This window comes from Centruroides sculpturatus, unplaced genomic scaffold, assembly GCF_000671375.1.
Source record: "Centruroides sculpturatus isolate CEXI.00-Female unplaced genomic scaffold, Cexi_2.0 scaffold144, whole genome shotgun sequence".
Lineage (NCBI taxonomy): Eukaryota > Metazoa > Arthropoda > Arachnida > Scorpiones > Buthidae > Centruroides > Centruroides sculpturatus.
Window position 1 is genome coordinate 831,577 of NW_019384315.1, and position 27,074 is coordinate 858,650.

Genomic DNA, 27,074 nt, shown 5'->3' on the forward strand with positions numbered 1-27,074 from the left:
TTCCTCACATCTGTTGAGGGCATTGCAGTAGCCATGCTTGGGCCGGCGCTGCTTTCGCCACTGGTAACCAAGGGAGACTGGAGCCTATTTTTCGAACGTGAGCCTCTGCCTAACCCACGAACGCGGACCTTGTTAACCCGGGCGACGTCCGAGCTGGTATCATACTTAGATCTGGTTACTACCATGATAAATATCTCCACAGAATGTGGGTGTGTGGTCACTCTTAGCTTCATTTCTCCCCATAGACCTTACTAGCATGGGTGTCCCTACCAGGAGCTTGTGCTCCAGCCTGCATTGCTCTATGGTTCAGTAAAATTACTGGGCTCTCCCACCACGACCAGGTCGTGACCACAGGAGCGTTATTATTATTATTATTATTAATTTAAAAAATAAAAAAAACCATTTCTTTTTAATGTATTTCTGTTTAATTAGTGATAAATTTTTACAGATGGATAGCTAAATACTGTGCATCCATGTAAAAATTTTTATCAAAAAGATTTTTTTTCACTTATCACAAGCTCTCAAAAAAACTATTGCAGAAAATTGCTATCTTATGCATGCAATCACTTACAATTTTTCATTATAATCATAGTTACATGCATAAGACAGTGATTTTCCACTCTGATGTCATTTTTGCAATTAAAAACTAAATAACAACAATTAGAAGTCAAACAATTATCTTTAATTAAATTGAGAACAATATTTTATAACATACTTAAACTTGTGTAACAATATAGTAGATATGATAGCTTTAAAATTGTCTTTTGACAATAAATGTTAGTTTCATACATGCCATAAGTCACCTTTACTTTTTGATTATTTCCATACACAATAAAAATTACCTCTAAAGCATCTCTTTCGAATAAACGTAATTGTAAGCACATATCTAATTTAAGTTTGCGTGTAGCCCACAGATCTTCTAATTCTTCCCTTGTCTGACTAAGTGTTTCTAAAGAATTATGTATTGCAACATAAGAACCTGTAGTATCTGTTTCTGACATAATTCCAGCATTTCTAAAACACAATAAAAAAAATGTATGTAAATATTAAACTCATAGAAATAATAGAAAAAATATATGTATAAATATTCTTAATTTCAAAGCTTAAATATTCAATTTTATGAATCATGAACATGTAATGAATTTTAATTATTAATATACAGTTTTAAATGTAGTTANACGGGGGCATTGATGATGAAGTACGAATGAGGTTGAATGCAGCACAGCTACAATGGAGAGAAGTCACCAGTGTTCTCTGTGACAAAAAGATACTCACGTACCTAAAATTCAATAATGCAATCTATAATAAGGTGGAACAATAAAAACTGTTCTAACTTTGTACTAAATTATAACTATTCTATTTTTTTCAATCATTTATAAGGTTTGGAATCAATTTTAGCATTTATTAAAGTATTAAGATGTTAATAGTTGTATATATCCAGTTCTTAAGCCAATACAGACAAAAAAAAGTCAGTTTTGCCTTTATGCCTTTATTTCTAACAAATCAAAAAACTTACTTTCAGTAGGTATATGTTTGCTTTCTAAATAATTCTATAACAGATATCTATTATTTGTATTAGTACTTGTATGTTGACAAACTTTCTCATCAATTTGTCACATTTGTGATTCTCATGAGAATTTCTTAAACTTTATATATGTGATGGACATCATATTCTTGCAGACTAACTGGTTTCCTCTTTCAGTGAACCTAATAGTATCTGCCAATTTTCCATTAGGAAGATACTGTATTTCTTTAGAAAATTAAGTATAAAATGACATATAAATGTAAAATTAATCTCTTCATACAAAATGTAAACTATACATGCCATATACAATGTAATTGTTATATTTTGTTTAATATTTTAAAAAAATTCAGTTTTTTTGGTGTTAATTAACAGTCTTTTTTAATGACAAATAATTTTAACATATACAAAATGTCTTCTTCATGCAACATAAAACAGAACAGTTTAAAAATATTCAATCATGCACCTACACAAAACTAACAATTTTTTACATAAAAATTATAAAATTTGCCTAGCTGTTTTCTCAATATATTGCAGAACTGAATTATTGATAAGGTACGCAATACGAATAGCATATACATCTGAGTATATAATAAGAAAAAGAAAAGAAAAAAAGTTCTTTCTGTAATGAAAAGTCTTCTTAAATTAGAAGAGAAGGTAATTGGTAGGATTTAGCCATATATTTTAAACAAATAAACAAGCTTTATGAACAGACTATGTACATAAGGGATGGCTGATGCACAAAATTGAGTACAGTAGAGTACCATACAATGTGGGGGATTCATTATGCATTATAGGAAATCATGTTATCGAAACCTGCATCATCACATGATTTATGAAAGTTTAAACCTTGGCCTATAAGTTGAAAAAAACGTATACCTCTGATTGGCAAAATTCGAGGGTGTTGCTTGCTTTATTTGCGTGTTGTATGGAATTCTACTGTACATGTTTACCCTTTATACTCAGGCTTGGTATAAAGGGTAAAGTTTGGTGCAATAACTAGGTAAGTAAATATTAGAACATAAAAATTCTATTAATAAAGAGTAGACAAATACACATCATAAAGGAAAGATGTCTCTCCACTATAAATGTTTCTGATCCAAAAACTTGTTTATTTAGGAAATATTATTAATTACTAAACACAACTCCACTAACCAACTCAAATTATTTGATGGACCATTGGCTAACCCTTTACAAATTTTTATCACAATCTTACACTAGGCTAAACTTCATCTCTGTCCTCTCCACACCCTACTTGTCATATTTTCGTTATATTTTTAGCCTTTATAATTTTATCATTTTTATGTAAAAATCATTATTTATGTTTGCATAGCTTGTGACTGAATATTTTCAAAAAGTGTTCTACATCTTTGTTCTAAATATTTTCATTCTATTTTAAGTTGTCTGATGAAGACATTTCGTATATGTTGAAAATGTTTGTGTTATTAAAAATGAACCTTAATTACCACCATAAAACTGATTTTACTGTAAATATTAAGCTTATTGTGACATACACCAATTTTATGCTGTACCTTATTTAGATAAAAATATTAAAAATTATTAATAATAAAATAATATATGAATTATTTTAAAATATCTAATGTACATGGAGGTCATTAGAAGCCAGAAGGGCCAGGTACCATCAATAATTTATTTTATTCAACAAACCAAATTAGACAAAGCATTTTAATTAACAATTATTTAGTTTTACAATTGAAATTATTGTTATAAAAATAACTTTTCACAAACTGTACTTGCAACTGACCCTAAAATAAATAGCATGATGCAATATTAGACGTGGAAATACTCACTATTACTGCTAGTTTTTACTAGGTCGTAGACCAGGCATGGCCAACTTGGAAAACAAACTTTTTTCACAGGCCAAATGAAATATTAAAATTAAAAAATGTTAAATACAAAAATGATTCATTTAAATAAACAAAATTTTATTATGCAATTTGTTTATGAGTAAATGTAAGTAATTTAGTACAACAAATTAATAAGATAAAACTAATGTGACGTGTAATGTGACACTTTGCATCACCTATTATTTTCTTAATATATGAGACTTAATTAAAAATATCTTTTTGTAATTCGAGATAAATACTGTTATTAATGTTAACCATCAAATGTGTTAATTTATGTTCCCCCTTGTAACGGGAATATCCCATATTACGAAAATAAAAATTATTATTATTATTATTATTATTTTCTTAATATCTGACTGTATACTTGTGGTAGCTATTCTTAACACAGCCTCCAAATGTAAATCATTCAATCTTAATCTTGTTGTACTTTTATCTAGATTCATTAAAGAAAAAGTTTGTTCCCAAAATAAATTGAGCTGAAGATTACTAAATATTTCTTGGCAAGTTTTTTTAAATTTCCATATTTTCCATTATTCAATTGCTTATAAAAATTGCACAAATTTTCTTGCTCTTCACGATATTTCTCATGTAATAATTCATTATATTGCATACTAATTATTTCTAATTGTATATCAACAGGAACGTCACCTACATGTACAGAAAATGGATTTTGGATAATAGATAAAATTTTATCAATTTTCTTGAAGCAATCGAATTACTATTCTACCAGCTAATTTCGTATGCACTCTGTGACCACGGAGTGCCTGAGGATCCCATCAGCTGGGTCAGAATACTGTACACAAATATCAGCAACTGAGTGAGGTGTACGGCTGGTACATCTGACAACTTTCCAGTGAACATTGGCATTCATCAGGGCTCCACACTGTCACCACTGCTATTCATTCTCATCATGGACTATCACAAAGAATATACAGAAGGATGTGCCTTGGATGCTGCTTTTTGCCAATGACATCATGCTTGCAACCACCACTTGAGAAGAGCTACAGTGCCAGGTGCAGGCCTGGAGTAACCGTCTGAGTAGCTTTGGCTTGTGCCTTAACACCAATAAGACCAAATATCTAGAAATTTTTCCAAATGTGGGCACGATCCAGGTCAATAGTGATAACTTACATATATATAAAACGCACACTTTTCGCTACCTTGGCTCAACCCTACAGAGTAACGGGGGCATTGATGATGAAGTACGAATGAGGTTGAATGCAGCACAGCTACAATGGAGAGAAGTCACCAGTGTTCTCTGTGACAAAAAGATACTCACTACCTAAAATCAAAAATCTACCGGACTGTGGTACGACCCATCACTCTCTATGGTTCTGAATGTTGGCCATCAACGAAAGCAGCTGAATGGCATCTCCATTCCATGGAGATGCACATGGCTCACAGGATGATTGGTGTATCCCTCCTCGACCATATCACCAATGACACGATACACCAACAATTTGGCATTGCACCCATTGAGGCAAAAATGAGAGAGAGAGAGACGCCTGCGCTGGTTTGGCACGTCTGACAATCAGCCCCAGATACAGTTGGCACAATTGCCTACCACCTAGAGGTGAATGGCCGCTGCCACACGGAAGACCAAAGCAACAATGGCAAGACACTATCAATGCAGACATAAGGACTCTGCATCTGAACCCAGATGATACAGTCAATTGAACAAAGTGGCATTTGAAGATCCGAATAGCAGACCCTACATCTACGAGACAACACTAAGAAGAATTGAATTGATGCTTGAAATCTGTCATTAGTGAAAGGATATTGTTATTAAATTCTTAAACCTTTTCTCTTGAAATATTTAAAGATATGGTCTCTAACATTGGAAAATGATCAAATTTGCATTTAGCCAGATTTCTAGAAAAAAGGCTAAGCTTCATTTGAAAAGATTTTAGCCTTTGTATTAAATCACGAGCATATAAATTTTTCCCCTGTAAACATATGTTAAATTTGTTAAAATGTGTGAAAATATGCAAAGAAAATGCTAAATCACAAATCCAATTTGGGTCTGATAATTCAGGAAAATCCTCATTTTTTTTAAGCATTAAAAACATTTTTATTTCCTCTTGAAGATCTCACACGTCTTAAAACTTTTCCCAAGCTTCACCAACAGATTTTATTGTGATCTAACATGTTTGATATTTGTGATCTAACATTTTATTGTACATCTAAATAACTGGTATTTAGTTCTTCAAGGAGTGCAATAAACTGTCTGTGTTTTAATCCTTTTGATCGAAAGAAATTCACTAATTTCACAACTATGTTTATAACATGATCAATTTTTAAAACATTTTTGCATAATGCATGTTAATGAATAATGCAGTGTATGGATATAATTTTATGATTTAGATCAATTTCAGAAATTCTGTCTTCAATTTGTTTCATGAGACCAATATTTTTCCAATCATATTTGGTGATCCATCTGTTGTTACATTCACTAATTTTTTCTAGTCAATATTGTATTTCAAAATACATTTTTCAATCTCTCGGAAAAGATCTCCCTTTGTTGTCTTTCATAGGAACAATTGACAGTTCTTCTGAAATTTGAAAATCTTCAGTGATAGCTCTGATAAAAATTAATAACTGAGCAGTATCCTTTACATTGTAACTTTCATCAAAAGCTATTGCATAGAAATGAGCTGATTATAAATTATTCAGTAACTGCTCATTTAAATTAGCATTTATATCTTTTATTCTTTGGGCAACAGTTTGCTGAGACAGACTTATATTTTCAAATTTATGTTTAGTTTCTGGACACATTACATCACAAACATCCAACATGCATTTGTTTACAAATTCTCCTTCAGCAAAAGGTTTTCCACATTGAGCAATCCATTTTGCTACTAGCAAACTTGCTTAAGTAGCAGATTCTTGTAATTGATTTTGCAGTGCAATTATATTTTGTTGCTGGGTCAATTTTACTACAAGATCTATGGCTTGTTTTTTCAGCTTTATTCATTTAAATTTTGTGCGTAAGTTGCGTGTTTCGTTTTAAAATGTCTTCTTAAGTTGTACAGTCGACCCCCCTATAACGTGGGTTCCTATAACAGAAATTCCTATAATGTAGCGAAAAAATTGTAGCAATATTCATATAAAGGAACTCCTAAAATGTCACCACCGACTCGTGTCGCGACAAGATTGATAGAATCTGGACCAATAGTAAATGAGCAGCCGAACTACTTTCCTCCACCCTGCACCACGCTACGAAGAGTTTAGGCGGCTAAATTGAGTTTGCTATCGTCTGTACAGCATTATATATAAATTAGGTACTGTACATATAATTATATATTAATTATATATAAATTAGGTACTGTATATATAATTATATATTAACTTAATTTATTGTAACTTTATTATAATTATATATATGCTTTCTGCCGCCTGGCAACACGCTACGGAGATTTTAGGCTAGTAAGTTGAGTTTATTATCGTCTGTACAGTATGTAAATTAGGTATCGTAAGTGTAATACAGTACTGTAATTTTATACATTTCTTGTGAAAGAAACATTTCTTATTCAACGGCCATAAAAATTATTTATATTAATGATGTCTCCAAAGGTCAAGTTATTTTTCTGCAAAAAATTCTTTATCAGAAATCGCGGCTGCCATTTCGTGTGCTGTTCGTGACAAAAACAAGCTTGAGCAACGGCGTAGTCGAACGGTGCACACTCGGTAAGTAATCCTACAATTTTTTATTTATAGCATAGTTTATACAGATTATTCCCAAAAAATTAATTGCAGTAATCTTTACTAAATAATAATCTCTAAATATTTAACTTTTCTAATATTTTATTTATCATCAGATTTCAATTCCATTGGCATGCAGATTATGAACTTTACATGACAATATATAACAAAATTCTCATCCTAAAGAATAGATGAGAAAGGCTGTATCATCATAATACTCTAAAATAAAAATTATTCTCAAAATAAAATGAATATCTCTTTTTTAAATTAGTTATTAAAAGACAGAAAACATACTTGAGATTATTATTATTATTATTCTTTAAGTTATGGAATATCAATACTATGTCAAATAAAAGATTAAGTTTGAATTATAACTGACAAGAATAATTCTTTAATGGTGTAAAGTTTTGCTATTTACCTTAGCTCTTCAAGCAGTGCATCACCTTCATTAATAGTTCTTACAGCAGCATCAATTGTAGAATCCCGCTGTTTACTGAACTGTTCTAACAATTGTTCTGCTCCTTCAACAGTGTCTGCTATTTCATTGCTCTGTAACTCTTGTCTTAGTTCATCAAACCAATTAGACAACTAAATGTAATTATAGAAAAAAAGTTAAACAAATAACACAATTTTAAAAACCATTTATATAATTCATAATATTAATTATAAAATACTACTAACAATATATATGCAATATTTTGGAAAGCTATATTACAGTTTATTTCATTGTTTCTAAAGGAGTTATAAAAAAATTTTTAAATGACATAATAAAATAAAATGATATTAATTTCCAAATGTAACTACTAAAATGAATAATTTTTTATTTTCAAATAACTGCTATGTTAAATATTATACTTTTCTTCTGACTTCATCAATATATTTTAAAAACCAAAACTCAAGTAAAGTTACAGAATTCATAAAATAATTATTTAAGAACATTTTCAAAGATTAATTCACAATTTGTATATATTCATTATTTAATTATTATAGAAAAATTTCAAAGTATAGTGAAATTAACTGCAAAAATGACAAAATATGTTGAAAAGGTAGACTGACTGTGTTCACTGAGCAAGTACAATGCAGTCTAGTGAATATATGATGTTGCTAAGCATCTGACATAGCCGTTTACTAGCTGGATTAAAAAATGGTGTCCCCAATTCATTGTTATACTGATGAGATTTTTGCAAGATCATAGAATCTATTAATATTCATCAAAAGTTGCATTGTTTTGCTTCAGGGAAGAAATAAAATTCAATGGAATAATGTCATCCAATTCCCTGAGAGTCAATAAAGTTTACTTTGATTCTAAGTCTAGCGAATAAGGAGGATTGAAATGTCTTCAAAGTTTATGATGTTTTTCAGCAACTTCACACTAGCATTTGCTGTCTGAGGCCTGGCATTACTGTCTGTGGAAATATCTTTGTCTCAAGTAACATCAGCAAGATAAGTCATGCATTGGAACAGTGGCACACTACATTCAAGATTAGACATGTATTTTCCTTTAATAAATCAATGTTACAGATCAATTTTGCAGATTTAATTTTATTCTATCTTGTAAATAAATAATCAATTATAATTTCTGAATTCTATAACTTTAGTTTGAGTATAATAAAATAAGAATTTCAATGTATTAAAAACTAATAATGCAAAACAAAACTACATGAAATTGATAATGCTTTACAAAATTTTATTGTTATAGTAACAAATGAAAGGCTACAGTTTTGTCAATTAAATAAATTCAATAGACAAAGAAATCATATTTTAAGGTTCTAAATTCTTTAATTCTGTCATTTTATTTAACCAAGATAATAAAATATAAATAAATTTATTTAAAACAAATAATTTTAATTGTTGAAGCAAGAAAAAAAACCATATCTTGTATAATAAAAAAAAATTATGTAATAATAATAAAAAAAAGGAAGACTGAATATGCTAAAATATTAAGGTAATATATATAATATAAAATTTTTAAGAAAATATTGAAATCAAGAAATAAAGAAATAGTCTGTTTCTAATTAGAAAATGCACATTAAATAAAAATATGACTCAATACAACTACATAAAATATATTTTTGAAAAATCAACAATTCTTGAAACTATTTCAAGAATTATGAAACTGCTCATTTTATTCAATTAGTAATTTCTTTAAATGATGATGATGATGATGATGATGATGATGATGATGATGATGATTTAAATTCTTAATCTAACACTGAGTGATTTATTAATTCAACTATGCATAAAAATATGTAAGGAATCAAGTCCGAGCGTTATTTTCAGTTATTTTTTATTTTGCTTTTTATTCTATTTTGTTTGGGGCTTATGTTTTGTTAGGACGAAGGTTTCCTCACCAATTACCTTAAAAACTTAAAAATAGAAGAAAGAGAACCAACTCACCAACAAGAAAAAGCACTATAGAAAAAAAACTCGCGCACACTTGCACTCCTGAGTGGAAAAAAAATAAGTTCACACTGAGAAAGAGGGGGAGACCCCCACAAGCACAACTTAGGAACTTGCTAAACCTTAAAGAATAAAACATCCTGAAATTGTAAAAAAGAGTAATGTAAAAGGTTAGCGAGTATTGTCGGGAAATAGGCTGCCAGGCAGAAAGGAAAAGTTGACTGTTAGCAATAAGTATGTAAATGAGGGGAGTGATCTCACTCAGAATTGTGACGTCACCTCACAGTATAAAATCCGAACCTCAAGTGAAAATGACCAAGGTGAGCTTCTGTTATCAACGAACATGGTGAATTTTGTAGCAGCAAATGACAAGAGGTGTCCGATAGCGCTAAAGTGGTTCCAAGAAGATTTTGAAGTTATTCAATTTGTGGATCGAAGATTAGAGAAAGTCTTGAGAGTTCAGGAAAAAGGTTCCTAGTATATTGAGGCGACGATTAGGACCTTAGTTCATAAGAATTGTTGTACATAAGTTAAGTCTGAAATTTTTGTCGCGTTCCAAAGGGGAATAGATTTAAGTTAGCAAATAGATTGATTTGAATTTTGTCGGGTTGATTCTTATCGATTTTTTTTTCTTTGAATAAATTTGTTGTTGATTGTTACTAAAATTTTGTACATAGTCATTATTAGAATTATTAAATATTGAATTTGATTTTGACTAACTCTGTCATTATTTAATTTGGTGCACACTTAAAGTCCAGGCCTGGCACATTAACGCAAATCTGCGTAAAGTACCGTTAGGTAACGGATATTTCCGGCACAAAGTTTTATCACTAATCGTTGTAAAAGGCGTAAAAATAATATAGTACTTTACAAATATTTTTTTAAAATTTTACTGTCTTCTTCCAAAATTAATGCTCGTTTAATTACTAAACTGAAACAAATTAGTCAATTAATTTTACTTTTTCAAATGATAAAACTCAAAATAATTTGTCAAAAGCACAATTTTACAACTAAATTTTATACGCTAATAATAATGCTAGTTTGTTGTTTTTCATTAATGCTTTATCCATTCCATACAGTGAAAACAAAGTCAGTGAAATTATAGCTCCCTCTAAACCAGTTCTGTTCTGATTCGATGTTGTTCTGCAACTCTGATTTTTGAGATTTGTATTCCCAAAATGAAATTTTTGAACCAATTTCTGAAGGCCTGCTCACTCACAAACCTTCACCAAAAGTTTTCTAGGTATTTTGGGTTGCTTCAGTTGCATTACGTCCCTGCTTATACTTGAAAAAAGAAAATTATTCAATGTCCTTTTTTTCCATGCCATCAGAAAAAGTATTCTTAAACATGTAAGACTCACAATATAAATGAGATTACATTTTTAAATTCACATATTATTCCAATTGCAAACACTCAGCACTGTTCACATGGAAAAAAGTTGAACTACAAGGCTGGAAATTTTAAATTTTAAAAAACAGCCATTTAACTTGCAATGACCAATAAACTGTATCGCAGATGATAACTAAAGCAAAGAACTTATTGATCTTAGGACAAAAGACTTACTACAGTTGGAATTTAACTCAAAAGCCTTGGAGAATTCTGGTGTTCACTAAGAGAAGCTTATCCTTGTCTTGAAAATAAGCAATGGAAGCTTTGCTTCCATTTGCAACAATATATCTTTGCAAATTGGAATTTTCAACATTTGTAACAATGAAAACAAAAAGTTGAAATTGATTTGATGTCCAACATGATATGCATGTTGCCTTGTCAAATACCACACCACAGTTCTAAGTTCTAATTGAAGATAAACAACAACCTCTTCATACTGACATGTCTTTAAAAAATATAATTTAACTTTAGCTTTCCTATTTTTTAAATACAGTGTATTATTATTATTTAATGTATGAAAAAAGATTCATTGTGTTTTTTATTTTGGTGCTGTATTTCAATAAAACTGAATTCCTTTACAATTTTATGCTTTGCATTTAAAAACATTTTTCTGAGAAGAGGTCCATGGCCTTACCTGACTGACAAAGAAGTCCATGGAATAAAAAAGGTTAAGAACTTTTGCTCTAAACTGTATACTTGTACACTAATATAGTAATTTTGAAAATGGTTTTTTTAATACACAATGCATTTTACAACTGAATAAATTTATAAAAATAATTTTTAAAAAATTAATTATTTTGTGATTATTTAACTTTACAGTATACTATCCCATCCCATAAAATATATATTAAGTACACAAAGTATAAATAATTTTGCAAGCCAGAAAAAATTTTTGAGGGATCTATACACATTATTAAATTGAACAATAAAGTGTTATTTAATACAAACACTATAGTTTATTACTTATTACTTTTATAAATAGAAATTAATTTGTTTTTGTTTTAAAATAAAATAAAAATTTAAATTAAAAAACTCACTTCTTTTTCATGAGTATAAAACATGACTGCCAAATGTAAATGTTGATGTCTTCTCTCAACTCTAGAAGCAAAACTTGTAATATGTGCTTCTAATTCCTGAGCAACACTATAGATTTCTTCAGCATTACATTCTCCTGTTTGGGCTAATTCTTCTGCAGCAGCTAGAAGTTTTTCAGCATTGGTGTAAGTGTTCTGAAAGCAATTTTAATACTTAAATTATGTATGTACTTTATATGCACTAAACTTATTTCCCATTAGTAATAACTAGCAATTATTGAAAAATGCAAAACACAAATTTCATAAAAGTTTATTCTATTCAAATTTTGCATAATTTTAACCCATGAAAAGTGATTTTCTACAGCTACCATTTTTTTGCAAGCATTTTCAACCAAATTGACTTATTTAGCTGTGCTTCCATGATATCCTTATGCTACAACTACATGTTATCCATCTGAATGTGAAAAATTTGTCAAAAACTATTTTCTGATTATAACAGGCCATTAAAAAACCACTGTGGAAAACCACTGCTTTATGCATGTAATTGTGTACAATTTTTCTTTATTGTCACACAATTGCATGCATAAGGCAGCAATTTTTCACTCTGATGTCATTTTTTGGTGACCTGATGTCAGAGATGTTTGTCTGCTATGCATGACAATGACATGCAAAGTCTGCAAGTCATTACAACCCTGAATTCTTGTCTTCATAAGATAACCTGTAGCATTAGAGCCTTTAACAATTTAAACGTATGATTTTTCCAAGAAACATCTCAGTCCTTTCATTTATTTCTAGCTGAACTCATTTCACATTAGCCAACACTATCACAAACTTTGTAGGGCGCCAGTTTCCAGAACACTGTCTGAAACCAAAACAATTTCTCTAACAATGTAAACAATGTATAATGTTGAAATTTGTTTGGCATATGCAGAGAAGACACAGTATAATTTAATTAGGCATTAAAAAAAATATTAAAAAAAAACTCACTGAAAATACATGAAGCCATTCTAAAAAAAACATGTGATCTAATATCAATAATTATTGAAATTATAATTTTATGTTAAGTTTACAAAATTGCAGAAATACTGTACTTTCATGCTGCATAATATTGTATTATTTTGTCTATACTGAGGAAAAATAAAATTAAATGCTTTCTCAATTTTTTAATTGTTTATCTACATTTACTTTGTAGTTAAATATAATTTATGAATTTATTATGTCTGATGATATATGGATAGTATATATATATTAAAATTCAGGCTAAAATTATGAATTGAATTGTTTTAAGTGATTTTTTTTAAAGTATATTTGTAAGTACAGTGGTGCCTCGTACAACGTACTTAATCCGTTCCAGGTGCACGTCTGTTAAGTAAAACGTCCGTTATATGAAACGCATTTTCCCATAGAAATACATGTTAAAACATATACAGGTAACCCCCATATAACACGGCACTTCTATAGCACGGATTCGCTCTTACACGGTTCGAGAATTGGTACCATCCCCCGTATAACACGGTACTTTTATAGCACGGATTCACTCTGACACGGTTCGAGAATTGGGTAAAACCCTCGTACAAAAAGAAATGTAATAAATTTTTACATACTTAAGTAATAATAGTTCACGAAAATTATTATTTTCATGACTTATTAGTACTTAAGTATGTAAATTTTATCTTCTCGCCTTCTGTCGATACAGATGGTCCTTCTCGAAACTTGTTTCAATTTTGCCAGATCGCGACGCTTCTGCTTCTGATGTTGCCGAATGTTTTTCCCTTATTCCATACTTGCTTTATTCTTCATAAGTGCTTAGCACCATATAAGGAAATTTATGAAGACCTTTTAACTAGAAGCAAGCAATCTAAAATTACATACATTTTGCAAAAGGTAAAGCATGGATCTGAAGATAATGCAGAAAAATGCTCAGAGGATAAGGATAACTTGCCAAAAATAAAACGCTCTGGGTTAATTAATAGTGTTTTTAGTGATGACGAAGAAAACATTGCTTAATTTATATTAATATGTATCACTTAAAAAAAATTTTAATGAAGATATTTATCTTAATTATGAAAATATACTAGCATGTTTTTTAATTTTTGGAACCTAACCCTCCTTTTCGTATTAGTTCTTTGTTTCGTATAACACGGCAATTTTTTGGAACGTAACTACCATGTTATACGGGGGTTACCTGTAATTCGTTCCGCAGCATAAAATAACCGTACTGTACCATAAAAAATGAAAATGGAGCAGACACCAATTATGCCGGGTAGTCAGATGTTGTGAGGAGGAGGTGGAAGAACACTTTCTTTACACATTCATACAGATACAGACTTTTTACACAATGCAGCAGGTCTTTTTTTATTGTTTTTTGAATTAACACCTGTCGGAAATGACGAACAAAGGTGTCATCGTAGAGATCATTGATCCTCTTGGCCTCAGCTCTGTTTGGATAATGAGTGTTGGTAAACTCCTGAACCTTTCCCCATTCGACAAGAAAGTTTTTGTCAACTTTTACTCCTGATGATTTCTTGCTTTGTTTCAATTGAAATCACCTTTCTGTTTTTTTAGAAGCCATGATGCATTATAAATGACTTAACTTGCCAGATTATATAATACGAATAATTCTTTATTAATTAAGATCACTAAACACTTCTACGAGCTACTCTCGCTCCGTTTGTTTTTTACAACCTCTTTTCGTCCCGCCACCTCGGCATCTACACAATTACATTTCGTTTATTTGAATCGTCAACATATATTACATTACATTTAATGTTTATTTAAATCATCAACATATATTACATTACATTTAATGTTTATTTAAATCATCAACATATATTACATTACATTTCTACTTCAGATATACTAATAATACATTCTAATAATACTAATATACCCTAAAAATAGCAGATTGTCATTGGCAAGGGCAAAAGAGTGGAAACATCATTCGCACTTGTTCGAAGCAAGTCCGTTGCTTGAGTCACGTAACGTTCAAACAGAAAGTCCGTTATTCGAGGCGTATGTTATACGAGGCACCACTGTATTCATATTCACATAGAATTAATTTAACTGTATAAAGCAATTATTAGGTCTGATTTCTGACTGTTTTTGTAAAATGCAATTTATGGTCAACAATTTTATGAAATTACTATCAATCTTAATAATTTTAAGATTCTGTTTGTCAAGATTATATACATATACATACATACAGTCTGACTTTGTTTAGTGCTTCCTTAAATAACGCTGATTCAATATAATACGGTCTGCTCAAGGCCTAAAAAAAGCTTAAAATTTACACTGATTCAAATTATCGCAGCATTTCATTGATTCATATATTACATGATTATTCCCAAACACAAACCAATCAGCAGAAGGTGGCAATTCGTTGTAGCGTTGTACTTCCCTAAATCTATGTTTGTTTGGTGCATTTATTTTCATACATTGTGTTCATTAGCAATGAAATAGTGTCTATGCTATCAATACGATTTGGAGTGCTGGGTAAAACATTATTAATTTATGTTCTATGATCATCGATATTATTGTGTAAGAAAATCAATAAAAATTCTATTTGTTCACTAAAAATTAATCCTTATTATCCAAATTTTAATATATGTTCAATTTAATTCAATTTCATTAATATATTTGCAATTTATTGTAATTTTTTAGATTATTCAAAATGAATGAGTGTAAAAATAATGCAGTTAAAACAAAAATGACACAAAAAAGCATTTCACTTGACATTAAAATGCAGGTTGTTGAGGCAATTGGAAAATGGTAAACATAAAGTTGACATTGGAAACACTTTAAATTTGTCTACTTCTACTATATGAACCATTGTAAAAAACAAGGACAAAATTAAATTGTCAGCAACCACAATCACAATGTCTTCTGCAACAGATAACCAGATCCAAAAGCAACGTTTCATAGGAAATGGAGAAACATCTTTGCATTTGGATTAATGATGAAATCGAAAGCAACATGTCAGGCATATAAGTCAGGCATTAATCATGCAAAAGGCCATAAGTATTTTTAATAACATTCAAAATCAAAGAAATGATACAAGTGAAAACTTTGCAGCTAGCAGAAGTTGGTTCAATAAATTAAAAAAGCAATCTCCACAACATTCAAATCACCGGAGAAGCACAGAGTGCAGGTACTGAAGCTGCTTCAGCTTTTCCAGCAACTTTAAAAGCCATAATTGAAAGAGGGAATTATCTTCCAGAACTAGTTTTTAATGATGATGAGATGGAACTTTTTTTTGAAAGAGTATGCCAAAGTGCACATTTATATCACATGACCAGAAGCAAGTAAAGGAATTCAAAGCTGCAAAAGAACATTTCACCCTTCTGGGTGATATCAACAATGGTGATTTTAAATTAAAACCATTGCTTGTGTATTACTCCAAAATGGCAAGAGCCATAAAAGGAATTTTAAAATCTAGTTTACCTATGATTTGGGAATTTAATAAGAAATCTTGGATCACTAGACATTTTTCAAAATTGGTTTACCACATATTTTTGTCCATCTGTAAAATGTTACTGAGAATTTAAAAAAATTGAACCAATGGCTCTATTACTGATGGATAATGGTCCAAGCCATTCCACCAACTTGTTTGACTTAAACACTTGCATTCCAGTTGAAATAGTTTTCCTACCACCCAACACTATATCATTAATTCTGCCAATTTTATGCATATTAGCTTCGTTGCACATTTCAACAACTTATTGATAAAACAGTGAAAATAAAGAATAAATTGTGCAATTTTGGAAAAAATATAACATCATGAATACCATAGGAAATATCAACCTCTCTTAGCAAGAATTAACTGATGATTGCATGAACAGAGTGTGGAAGAATGTCTGGCCGGAGGTATCAATAATTCTCAACAAGAAAAGCCTATCATTGACCAAATTGTCAACCTAATCAATACAGCAGGGCTAAGAGATGTAGATGAACAGGATATTGAGAAGTTACTGCAGGTTTCTAGTGAGAGCGTTACCAATGACGACCTTCAAGAATTGGCAGTACAAGGAATTCATATAGAACTGGAAAATAACGATTCTAAAATAAAGAACCAAAAAAACTTGCGACAGATTTCCTTAGTAAAAGTTTGGTAACAATAACTGAAATTGTTGATCAAAATGTAATGAATGATCCAGATTTTGAAAGAAGTGCAAAAACAAGATGAGGTATTTTAGATGCAATCTCCTGCTACTGACATTTACTTAATGAGAAAAAGGGAAAGTGACAAATGACACTAGACAACTTCATCGCAAAAATCAAGAATTTCAGAAGAGCCAGGACCTTCATTACAAAATTGAACTTTATATTTCTGTGTGCTTATGTTTGTGTGTTATGTAACATACATTATTATGCAAATTAATATAAACATTACTTAAAATTAAAGTAAAATTTGTTTATTTTTAGTTGTGTGTTCTCCTTTCCCTATTTAAATTGTGTTAAAATGACCTCATTTAATGCTGTTTCATTTAGCATTTTGTCGTCTAGGAATGCATCCTAAGCACTAAACAAGGCCTTACTGTATATATGTAATCTTGACATCATAAAAACTTGATAACTTAAAATAAAAAATAAATATATACATTTGTAAAAATATATTATTAATATTAATATATTATAATAGATAGCATCCATCTACTTTAGGCCAAAATAGTTTAATAATTTAATAAAAAAATACAAAATAATTTGGATTATGATTTTATATATATATATATATAATGGNTTTATATATATATAAATACACAATATACATTATTTATATAGAGAAAAATAAAAACATTATATATTTTTCCATTCTTAATTTTTTTTCCAAGTTAATAGCTTAAGGTTTTACCTGTGCAACATTTTCAAAATGTTCATGACTTCTCTGTAAGGCACGAGCTCGTTGTAAATTTTTACCTATACCTGTGTTTTTCCTAAGAAAGACTTCACCATGATTTTCTAACCAATCTAGTACCTAGTAATTTAAAATCAATCAATCACTAAAATTGTTGCTGAAAAATAACTGTCTATTCTCATGATGAAAATGATGAGAATAGACAATGTCACAATTTTTAAATGAAAACATGCGCGATTATAATGCGCCTGCATTAAACGCCTCCAAATTGTGAAGCTAAATACGTTGTTTTAGATAGTTATACAAATATGCAAACATGCATGGTTATATATGCATGCGCATTATATCCGCGTGTGTTTTCATTAAAAAATTTTATTATGTTCTACAGCTGCTTTCATTCCAAAACGTTAATACGCTTGGAACGATTTGTAATTTATATTCAAAATAATGTCACAATGATGCCAATTTGCTTTGTACAGAGTAGTTAATAATTAACTAGTATTGAGTATTCAAAAACAAATTGATTAGCATTTTGATAATTACAGAGATCAAAGCTAACAATGAATTAGAGTATTAAAATTTTTCTCCTTGAGAAATCAGATCACAGAATAATTTGGTTTCTGAGTTATGGTAATCTGATTAGAATTTCTGACAGTAGAACAAGGCAGCACTAAAACCTCTTCAAAACAGAAAACTAATTCAGCAATATGCAATTCTGGTTTACACAGGTTTTACTGTGCTTTGAGTTATTTAATCATCAATGATATGATTATGATCAAGAATAAAAAGCTTTCAAATCACCACATATTTTATCATCAAAAATACAATAGTTCACCTAATTCTAATTATAGAATTATAAAGTAGCAATTATAATGCTATTCTTAACTTAAAGTAATGTTTTATTTTACAAAATTTTAAATAATTACAATAATAACTATTATAACAATTTTATAAATCAGAATAATAAACAGAAAATGGTCTTAATCTTTGTTCCTGTTAAAAAAGATTGTTTGGTATAATATTTTTAAACAGAATAAAAAAATGAATAGAATTTTTTATATGCAGAAATATTTTATACCTGACGAACATCCTCTTGAAACAATCCGAGGGCAAGACGCTGATGTAATTTAATTTTTTTTCCATGCCAAAGAGATTCTAAAGTTCTGTGATGGCCTAAAATCTCATGAATGATTGACAGAACATGCTTTGCACCATCAGAATAATCAGATGCAGGATTACAGTAGTGATTATTTGAATGATGATTTTCCAATAAAACTTTTCCTTCATTAAGTACCTAAATAATAATATGGAATTATTTAAATTTAACTTAATATTTCAAATTTTATCATAATAAAAATATGAAATAATTTATACACACAATGTTAATACAACAGAATTAATTTTTTTCAAAAAATTAGAATGATTAGATAAATGACGAAGACAGCAATTTGTGTTAGAAGAATATGCAAGCAAATTATTAAAAACAATAAAGCCAAATGTAAAATTAAAAGAAATACAAGACATGTCATTTAATATTTTAAATCAATTGATCAGTAAAAATATTATTTTTAGACTACTATTTACAAAACACTAGTGATATATATACTAGTGATATTTATCATTATATATACATGTGTGTATAAATCCTTCAAACAATTTCAATTTTTAGGACTGAAGAGGGGTATTAAACCCAAAATGCACATCCTTAATAAATTACAGAAAATAAACCAAAAAGAAGTGTTCCTGTATGATTTGTTTTTAACAGCAACTTTGTGCTAATTCCAAAGGACATATAATGTAAGAATATAAAATTTTATTTTAAAAAATGCAAATATTAGAACTTTATTTGATCATAATATATTCACTATACAGTATATATAAAAGTTTATATTAACTATTAAAGCTAATTTTTATATGAAATTTTCTTTACACTATTTTTGTTATTAATTTTGTGCACATCATATTTTATTTTAAAACTTTTTGAGAACTGTTGTATTGTCCAACCAACTTAGCTGTGGCACTCAATGCAAGCATGTGAGAACTAAACAGGTCTATTTGTAAAATAGAGGTGAAACTTTTTCAGCTATAAAAGGGAATATTTGTATGGAGGAGGATTGTTTTTTGGAAGAAAAAAAAATGTGTTTTTAAGTGGAATATCTCCTTCTCCAAGGAAAACTGATCTTTTTTTAAAACAGTTAGTAATTTAGAAACTGATGAGATTTTCTTCTCTTTGACATAGAAACTGTGGATTGTTGTTTATCACATCACAATAAAATGCTGTTGTTTCCAGAATATTCTTCTTTAAACAATTCATTAGTGAAGTAAAGTACTCTTAAGTTTCAAACACGATAACTCAAATGTTATAAAGCTTAGAAAATCAGCACATGATGAATTAGATCAAGTATTGTTAAAGCAGTTTTCTCAACAGAGACTTAAAAACATGACTATTAGTAATGCTATATTGCAGTCAAAAGTGGAAAAGTTAGGAAGCAAATTGGAAAAGCATACCAAGTTTAAATGCAGTACAAGTTGGATTGATAGATTTAAAAAAGACATAGTATTGGAAGCCAAAAAATTGTTAAAGAAGCAGCTACAGTAAACATGGATGTGGTAGAAGACTGGTTGCAAAATACATGATCTAAAATTAAAGATAATTTCCAAGATCATGATATCTTTAATGCAGATGAAACAAGTCTTTTTTTATAAGCTTACACCAGGATACTAAAATTCAAACGAGAAAGCTGTGCAGGAGAAAAATTATCTAAAGAAAGAATTACTATTCTACTAACAGCAAATTTTGTGGGAATGAAAAAAATATATTGTTAGTAATTAGTAAATCAAAAAATCCCAAGATGTTTCAAATCTCGATGGCAAGATGTTTCAAATCAGTTACTGGATGCATTTTCTGACTAAATTTTAAAGAATATGTCAAGATTGATGACAGTGTTATTAGTAGGAAACTTTTGACCAATGATGATATAACTTCAGTGTCTTCCAAAAATTGAATGAAACTAGTGAGAACAATGATGATGATGATGATGATGATGATGATGATACAACATACGTAGACATTCTGATAATGCCAATTTCTGCAGTTTTGCAAACACTATTGTTATTTGAGTTTTTACAAATACATAATACTCCAAAAAATATTTTAAATAATTTTGCTGGGATGGAACTGTATATTACAGAATGCTATGCAACTAGAAAAAATTGATAAATAAAAATAACAGAATTTTTTAAACTAACTATATGCATTTATATTAATGTTTTAACAGGCAACTTCCTATGTAATAATTTGTTATATTTCACTTTGACACATTAAGCTTTAGCTTTTCAAAATTAGACTATATTTTATTTCTTATCTGATGTAACAAACCAGTTCTGACAGTCCACACAAGTTTGTTATAAGCAGACACTACTGTATTTGTATAGCATTTACATTGTATTAGGTATTAAGAGTAAAATATTAATGAGTATAGAGAAAAACTTGTGCAGGTTATATGCAAATGTTATGCCATTTTATATAAAAATGATCAATTAAAAGTTCATTTACACTATCATACAAGAAATGACATGACAAATTATCATCTTATTAAATTTAAGTTATCATATTCATATTAACCATAATCAGCATAAAAAAGACATGCCATGAACAATAATGCAACAGACAATCCAAGAAAGTAGTGTGTGTTGTGTCCATGTGTGTCTTTGATGTGTGGATGTATTATAGTATGAACAATTTTGCAATTCAGTATCACATTCATGTTGTGCAGATACATTATATTTTATTATTTTTAAAAACAGACTGTGAAAAATTAATAGAATTTGTATGTGAATATCCAGAACTTTATAACATGTCTCATCCAATGTATAGTGATAACAATTAAAAAAATGTTTGGTTTAGAAAAAGTCTGATATTCTTCCTCTATTTTACATTTATTCAATGTTTTTAGTAACACAGATATTATAGTAAAGTCATTGATAGAAAAATTTCTGAACATGTTCAGATAGTAACTGGCAAATCGTTTGTTGTTATGTGTCTGATAATGTGAATATTTCATAATTTGTCATGTCTGCCAATCCATGACACGTTGATTTCTTGTTTGATAGTGTGAATCCAATTTAATACTAATTGTTAAGGTTTGTATGCCAATATATTTTATTCAAACTAAATTATGCATGTCATATTGTTTAAAAATTTATTTTCAATATTACTAAACTTAAATAATATATATTTTTCTTAACATTTTCAAATATATAATATATATATATTTAATCAAAATGACACTTTAGAGCAATAGTTATAAGATTAAAACTCATAATTCATAAACATAAGATTAAAACATAATTCATAAACAAATAAAACAAACAAAAAAAAATTAATTATTAATGAAGAATATAATTTCTTGTTCTTATATTATTTCTGTAATTAATAGTTCAAAAGACTTATTAATTACAAATTATCAAAATTTTATAGAAACATTCAAGAAATTATTATAGCTTTATTAAAATTCTCAAAAACTAAAAAATATCATTATTGAAATGATCTGGAATACTTAATTAAATAAAGGAACACTCAAAAATTTCATGCACCAATCTCAAAATTCTAATAAAAAGAAAGTGATAATTAAGAAACAAAAGGCAGCCAAATTAACTAATGCCATCTTAGTAACATGCAATAGTGAAGGTCTCATGCATATATAGTTATTAGTCATCACCTCCACCTTTGGTCGATGGCACACTTGAACTAGATGATCCAGTTGATAAAGAAGTTTTTTACTGGTACTATGCACCTGAAGAAGTAAAAAAGAGTCAGAGCATGACAAATTATTTTCTTATGAAATAGCAAGCTTCTTTAATGAAAATATTTTGATTTCAGATAGAAAATTTTATCACTGAGATTTTATTTCACTAATTACATTAGTGAAAATTTCAACAAATACATTAACATTGAATTTTCCACTAAAAAAATTAAATAAATTATGATTTTATAAAATAACAAACATATAAATTAAATTATAAAAAAATTATACATATACTTCAAACTTCTATTTTAAAAAAATGCACACAATAAATAAAATTATATCTATTGATCTAATTGATCTAAAAACTGCAACTATCCAAAACAGATTTGAAATAATAAAATTTATAATGTTCTTTGTTATAATAGACAATAATTATAACTGTAAATGTTCTATTCGTGTAGAAAATTTAGAAATTTTGCTATTTAGATAATATTACATAAGATAGTCACCTAACTACAATGTTTTGAATTTATTCACTTGTAAACAAAACTGTTTCATTCTTAACAGCACACCACACTGGAGAATATGTAACTTTTAACTCTTCACACTGATTATTGGTTCTCTGTTCATCACTTGTTTCATTCTTACCATTCTTATATTTGATGAAGTCTTGTTTTTAAATGTACATGTTTCCCTGTCTCTAACTTCAGAAACAAACCAAAGAAAGTCAATACAAACTACCAAAATTATAGAAGTCAATATAAATTTATTGCAGAACATTTCTGGGTATAAATTGCTCTATCATCAGAAGACTAATAACATTTAAACATAATAACTAAAAGAAACAAACAGAACAGAATATTAACATTTAAAAAAATTTCAACAAAATATTATTCTTATTCCGAAATGTATCTATAACTTCTTCAAACATCTTTTTACATCCATATTGCCTTCTTAAAAGACATTTAGTAGTTTGAAACAATTGATATTTGAATGCACTTTACATTAAAAATAACAGGAATAATGTTAACATGTTTACATTTACATTACAAAAATGTTTCTATTATAAATTTTTAAATGCAATTAAGTCTTCAATATCTTTAACTTTATAAAGCAAGAATATGATATAATTAATACTAAAACTGTATGTAATGTTAAAAAGTTGTGAGTTATTTATTTAAATTTCTTAGAGACAAAACAAGCAATTATTTATTGTGACACTGTCACAATGCTGGGCTGATATTTCTAATCATATTTTTAATTTATTTAATTTAAAATATATGCTCTTCACCTCAAATTAGTAGTGGCTTGCCCCTGTACATCATACTTTTCCTTTAACAACAGAGTCATGCTGGTCATCTAACACCTTTTAGGGGAAGTTTTGAATTGAAATAACACGACTACCAGTCCACATACAGTTAATCAGTGCCTTCTGCCCCTAAGGATTCCATATCTGGTCTTGTCTTTCATCTATCTAGCTCTGTTCAAGATGAAAGAAAGACAGATGGACAGACAGACGACAGTGTGAATTTATAAGTGTAAAATTTTTCAAATTACAGCCCAATAAACAAGATTTAATAAACAGGTATAGAGGTTATGGATCATATACCACAGATACATGATAGATTAATAAATAATGGTACTGTCAAAGGTACATTACAGTAATCACTCCATTTATGCGATTTTAATTAGCAGAATGTTTTTGTGGAACCAATTACTTGCATAAATGAAGAGCTTATTGTACTAAAACTACATTTATTAAAGTTTATAAAATTTTATGTTCCATATTTCAATCCTTAAAAATTAACAGTCTTGTGATAATACATTAATACAGCATCTATGAACATTTAAACAGATATTCACATTAATATCTAGAACAGTGTTTTTCAATCTTTTTTATCTCATAGCACACTTAAAACCTATAATTAAATTTCCACAGCACATTTAAATTATAATGAAATGCAGAGGAAAACAAATCATGTAATTTAAAGTTGTTTCTATTGCCATATTTCTTGCCACTTAACCTAATTCTTTTTGTCTATATTTTTTGTGAATTTATTTAATTCACAAAAACAGTATTGTTGTTCCTTAAGATAGCAGCAAGTTACAGTAGTAGTTATGTAAATTAATAATTTTCATTTACATAAGAAAAGCAATTAACATTAGTCTTAATTTGCATTTAAAAGTGGCATAATTGCATTTAGAAACCTGCCCAATGTCCTGCTATTTCTAAGTTGAAATAATTTGAACTAAATATAAAAAATTAAAGATACATTTTTGATTAAAAGAAAATTTCATTTTATATGAAATAACCCGGTGTTATGCACATAATTTTGCTTATGAATATATACTTTTTACTACATTATGTATAGGTTTATTTATTATAATAATGAAAAACTCATAATCAATTTTAAAAAGTTTTAATTTTGGCATGTACACTTATTATTTTTTGGATATCTTTCAAAAATAATTTATTTTATAACCTTCAAAAAGTTTTGTGGCACACCTACAATCCTCTTGCAGCACACTGGTTGAAAATCACTGATCTAGAATTGATATTTAGAACAAGCTTTTTTGTTGTCTAATGTTAAAAAAATTCCCAAATGATCATAAAATGTATTCTGCTTTTTGAATCCTAAGTTTTTCAATGCTTTTTAGTTATTGTAAACAGAAAAAGTTCCAATTACAAAACTATCTATCTAAATATGAAAATGAATTCTTATACAGTAATACCCCGAACTTACGCAATAGGTGGGACCGAGCAATAACCGTGTAAGTCGAATTCGCGTAACACGGGGTATAATTTCTCAATTTGTGTAAAATCCAAGTCAGATGTATGTAAGCTAATAAATGTTCTCGTTAATCTTATCTCTTATATTCATTCACGGTTACAAGAAATCACCACATAGAGCCTCTCAAGGCTCTGTAGATATAACAAACACAGAAATAAATAACACAAAATAAATTGTAGCTATGTGTCGATTCCGCACGACACGTCCGAACATGTAAGCTTAACAATAGTGTGGGGGGTGAGTAATCAAGAGTTGCGTGGCGCTCAAACAAAAGACGAATCAACGAGATTTGAAAATCACGTAACTCTGGGTTCACGTAAGTCAAGGTATTACTGTATTATATTTTTAGTAAAAATTTCAAAGAATTTTCTGTTTTTATTGTCAATTTTGATGATAATGTAACTGTAATAAACAAAAAAAATAGCTAGTGCAAATGTCAAATACTATTTCATTTATAAATAATGTAATAAGGATTATAAAGAAGCTAAAATATAAAATTCATCAAAGATCACAATATTTCTCCAATCTCTCAAATTAACACCACAAATAAAATATTATAACTAAATCAAAAGAACTGAATAGTAGTATGACATTATGCTGTTTTACACTGTTCCTAATTCTATTAAGTTCTTTTGATTTAATTGTTCAATTTTAGTAAGTTTTGAAAAGTATCTCATTGTGAGCTGATCTGGCTCAAAAAGCATTTTATACGTACTAGAGAATAAAAGAACCTCTGTATATAAATTAGCATTTTGTGGTAATAATTCATGAAAATAAAAAACAAAAAAAAACACTGTTTTAAATAAATCAAATCAATTATTTATCATTACACAGATATTTTGTAAATTATATTTAATATTAACAGAGACACAGTATTAAAAAAAACTTCTAATTTTATTTTTCTACATCTTAAATTAATTGCATTTTTGATTATAAAAAATGATTTAGAACAGTGATCTTAAAAGTTAACATTAACTTACAGAATACTCATGTCTGATTATTATTTTTGCAGAACCTTAAGTAATTACATTTAAGTAAATAACGAATGGGTGAAAGACTTCATTACTCTTTTTATTTTTAAGTAATACAGCTTTTTATAGTTAGATAAATTTTATAATTTAAAAACAATTAAAAAATATTTGATTCAATTAGTTCATTTCTTATAATACAAAGGGCATTACAATAATAATATTGCAACCAATATAATTAAATTCAATTTGAAGACTCCTTGAAGATTGTTTGCAATGCCATAGGATTCCATGGAGCTTAGTTTTAAGAACAAATTTGATCATTTTCATATTTTCTTATTGTTGACAATATATTTAATAAATGAAATAGTCAGTTAGTAATAATTATTGTCAACTGCTCATAAATTACTAATAAATATAGATATATTTTGAAAGATTTCATAATTTAAAAGAAAACTCTTATTTTTTAAATTTTGTTTATAAGAGCAGGATTACTTAGAATTCTAAGTCAGGATCATGCTCTATAACTGCCAAAAAATCCAAATAATTATTGTATTCCTTTAATTAAATGTTACAACTTAAATATCTCAATTGACATTTAAAATATTTTATTTATTGTAGATGCTATTTCAGATAGTTGCAGTTTTCTTGATCATCCAGAATTCTTTATGTATACTAAATAAATTATCATTATTTTATATTTACATTATCTCATAAAATATATTCTAGAAACATAAAAAAATAATCATTAAGAGATAATAAATATTTATTACCATTAGAGTATATTTATTCATTATAG

At 28.5% G+C, this 27,074-nt stretch overlaps 1 protein-coding gene across 1 annotated transcript in view; it reads right to left on the reverse strand.

The window, feature by feature from the left end:
- The window catches only part of LOC111623105 (triple functional domain protein-like), a 304,942-nt gene that overhangs the window by 209,671 nt on the left and 68,197 nt on the right, over window positions 1-27,074 (reverse strand). The window contains exons 12-17 of the mRNA XM_023365589.1: window positions 22,489-22,563; window positions 18,846-19,061; window positions 17,765-17,887; window positions 11,920-12,111; window positions 7,511-7,680; window positions 843-1,014 (exon numbers count right to left, since the gene is read on the reverse strand). Of these exons, the coding sequence (XP_023221357.1) occupies window positions 843-1,014; window positions 7,511-7,680; window positions 11,920-12,111; window positions 17,765-17,887; window positions 18,846-19,061; window positions 22,489-22,563 (948 nt within the window). The remainder of the gene's footprint in view (window positions 1-842; window positions 1,015-7,510; window positions 7,681-11,919; window positions 12,112-17,764; window positions 17,888-18,845; window positions 19,062-22,488; window positions 22,564-27,074) is intronic.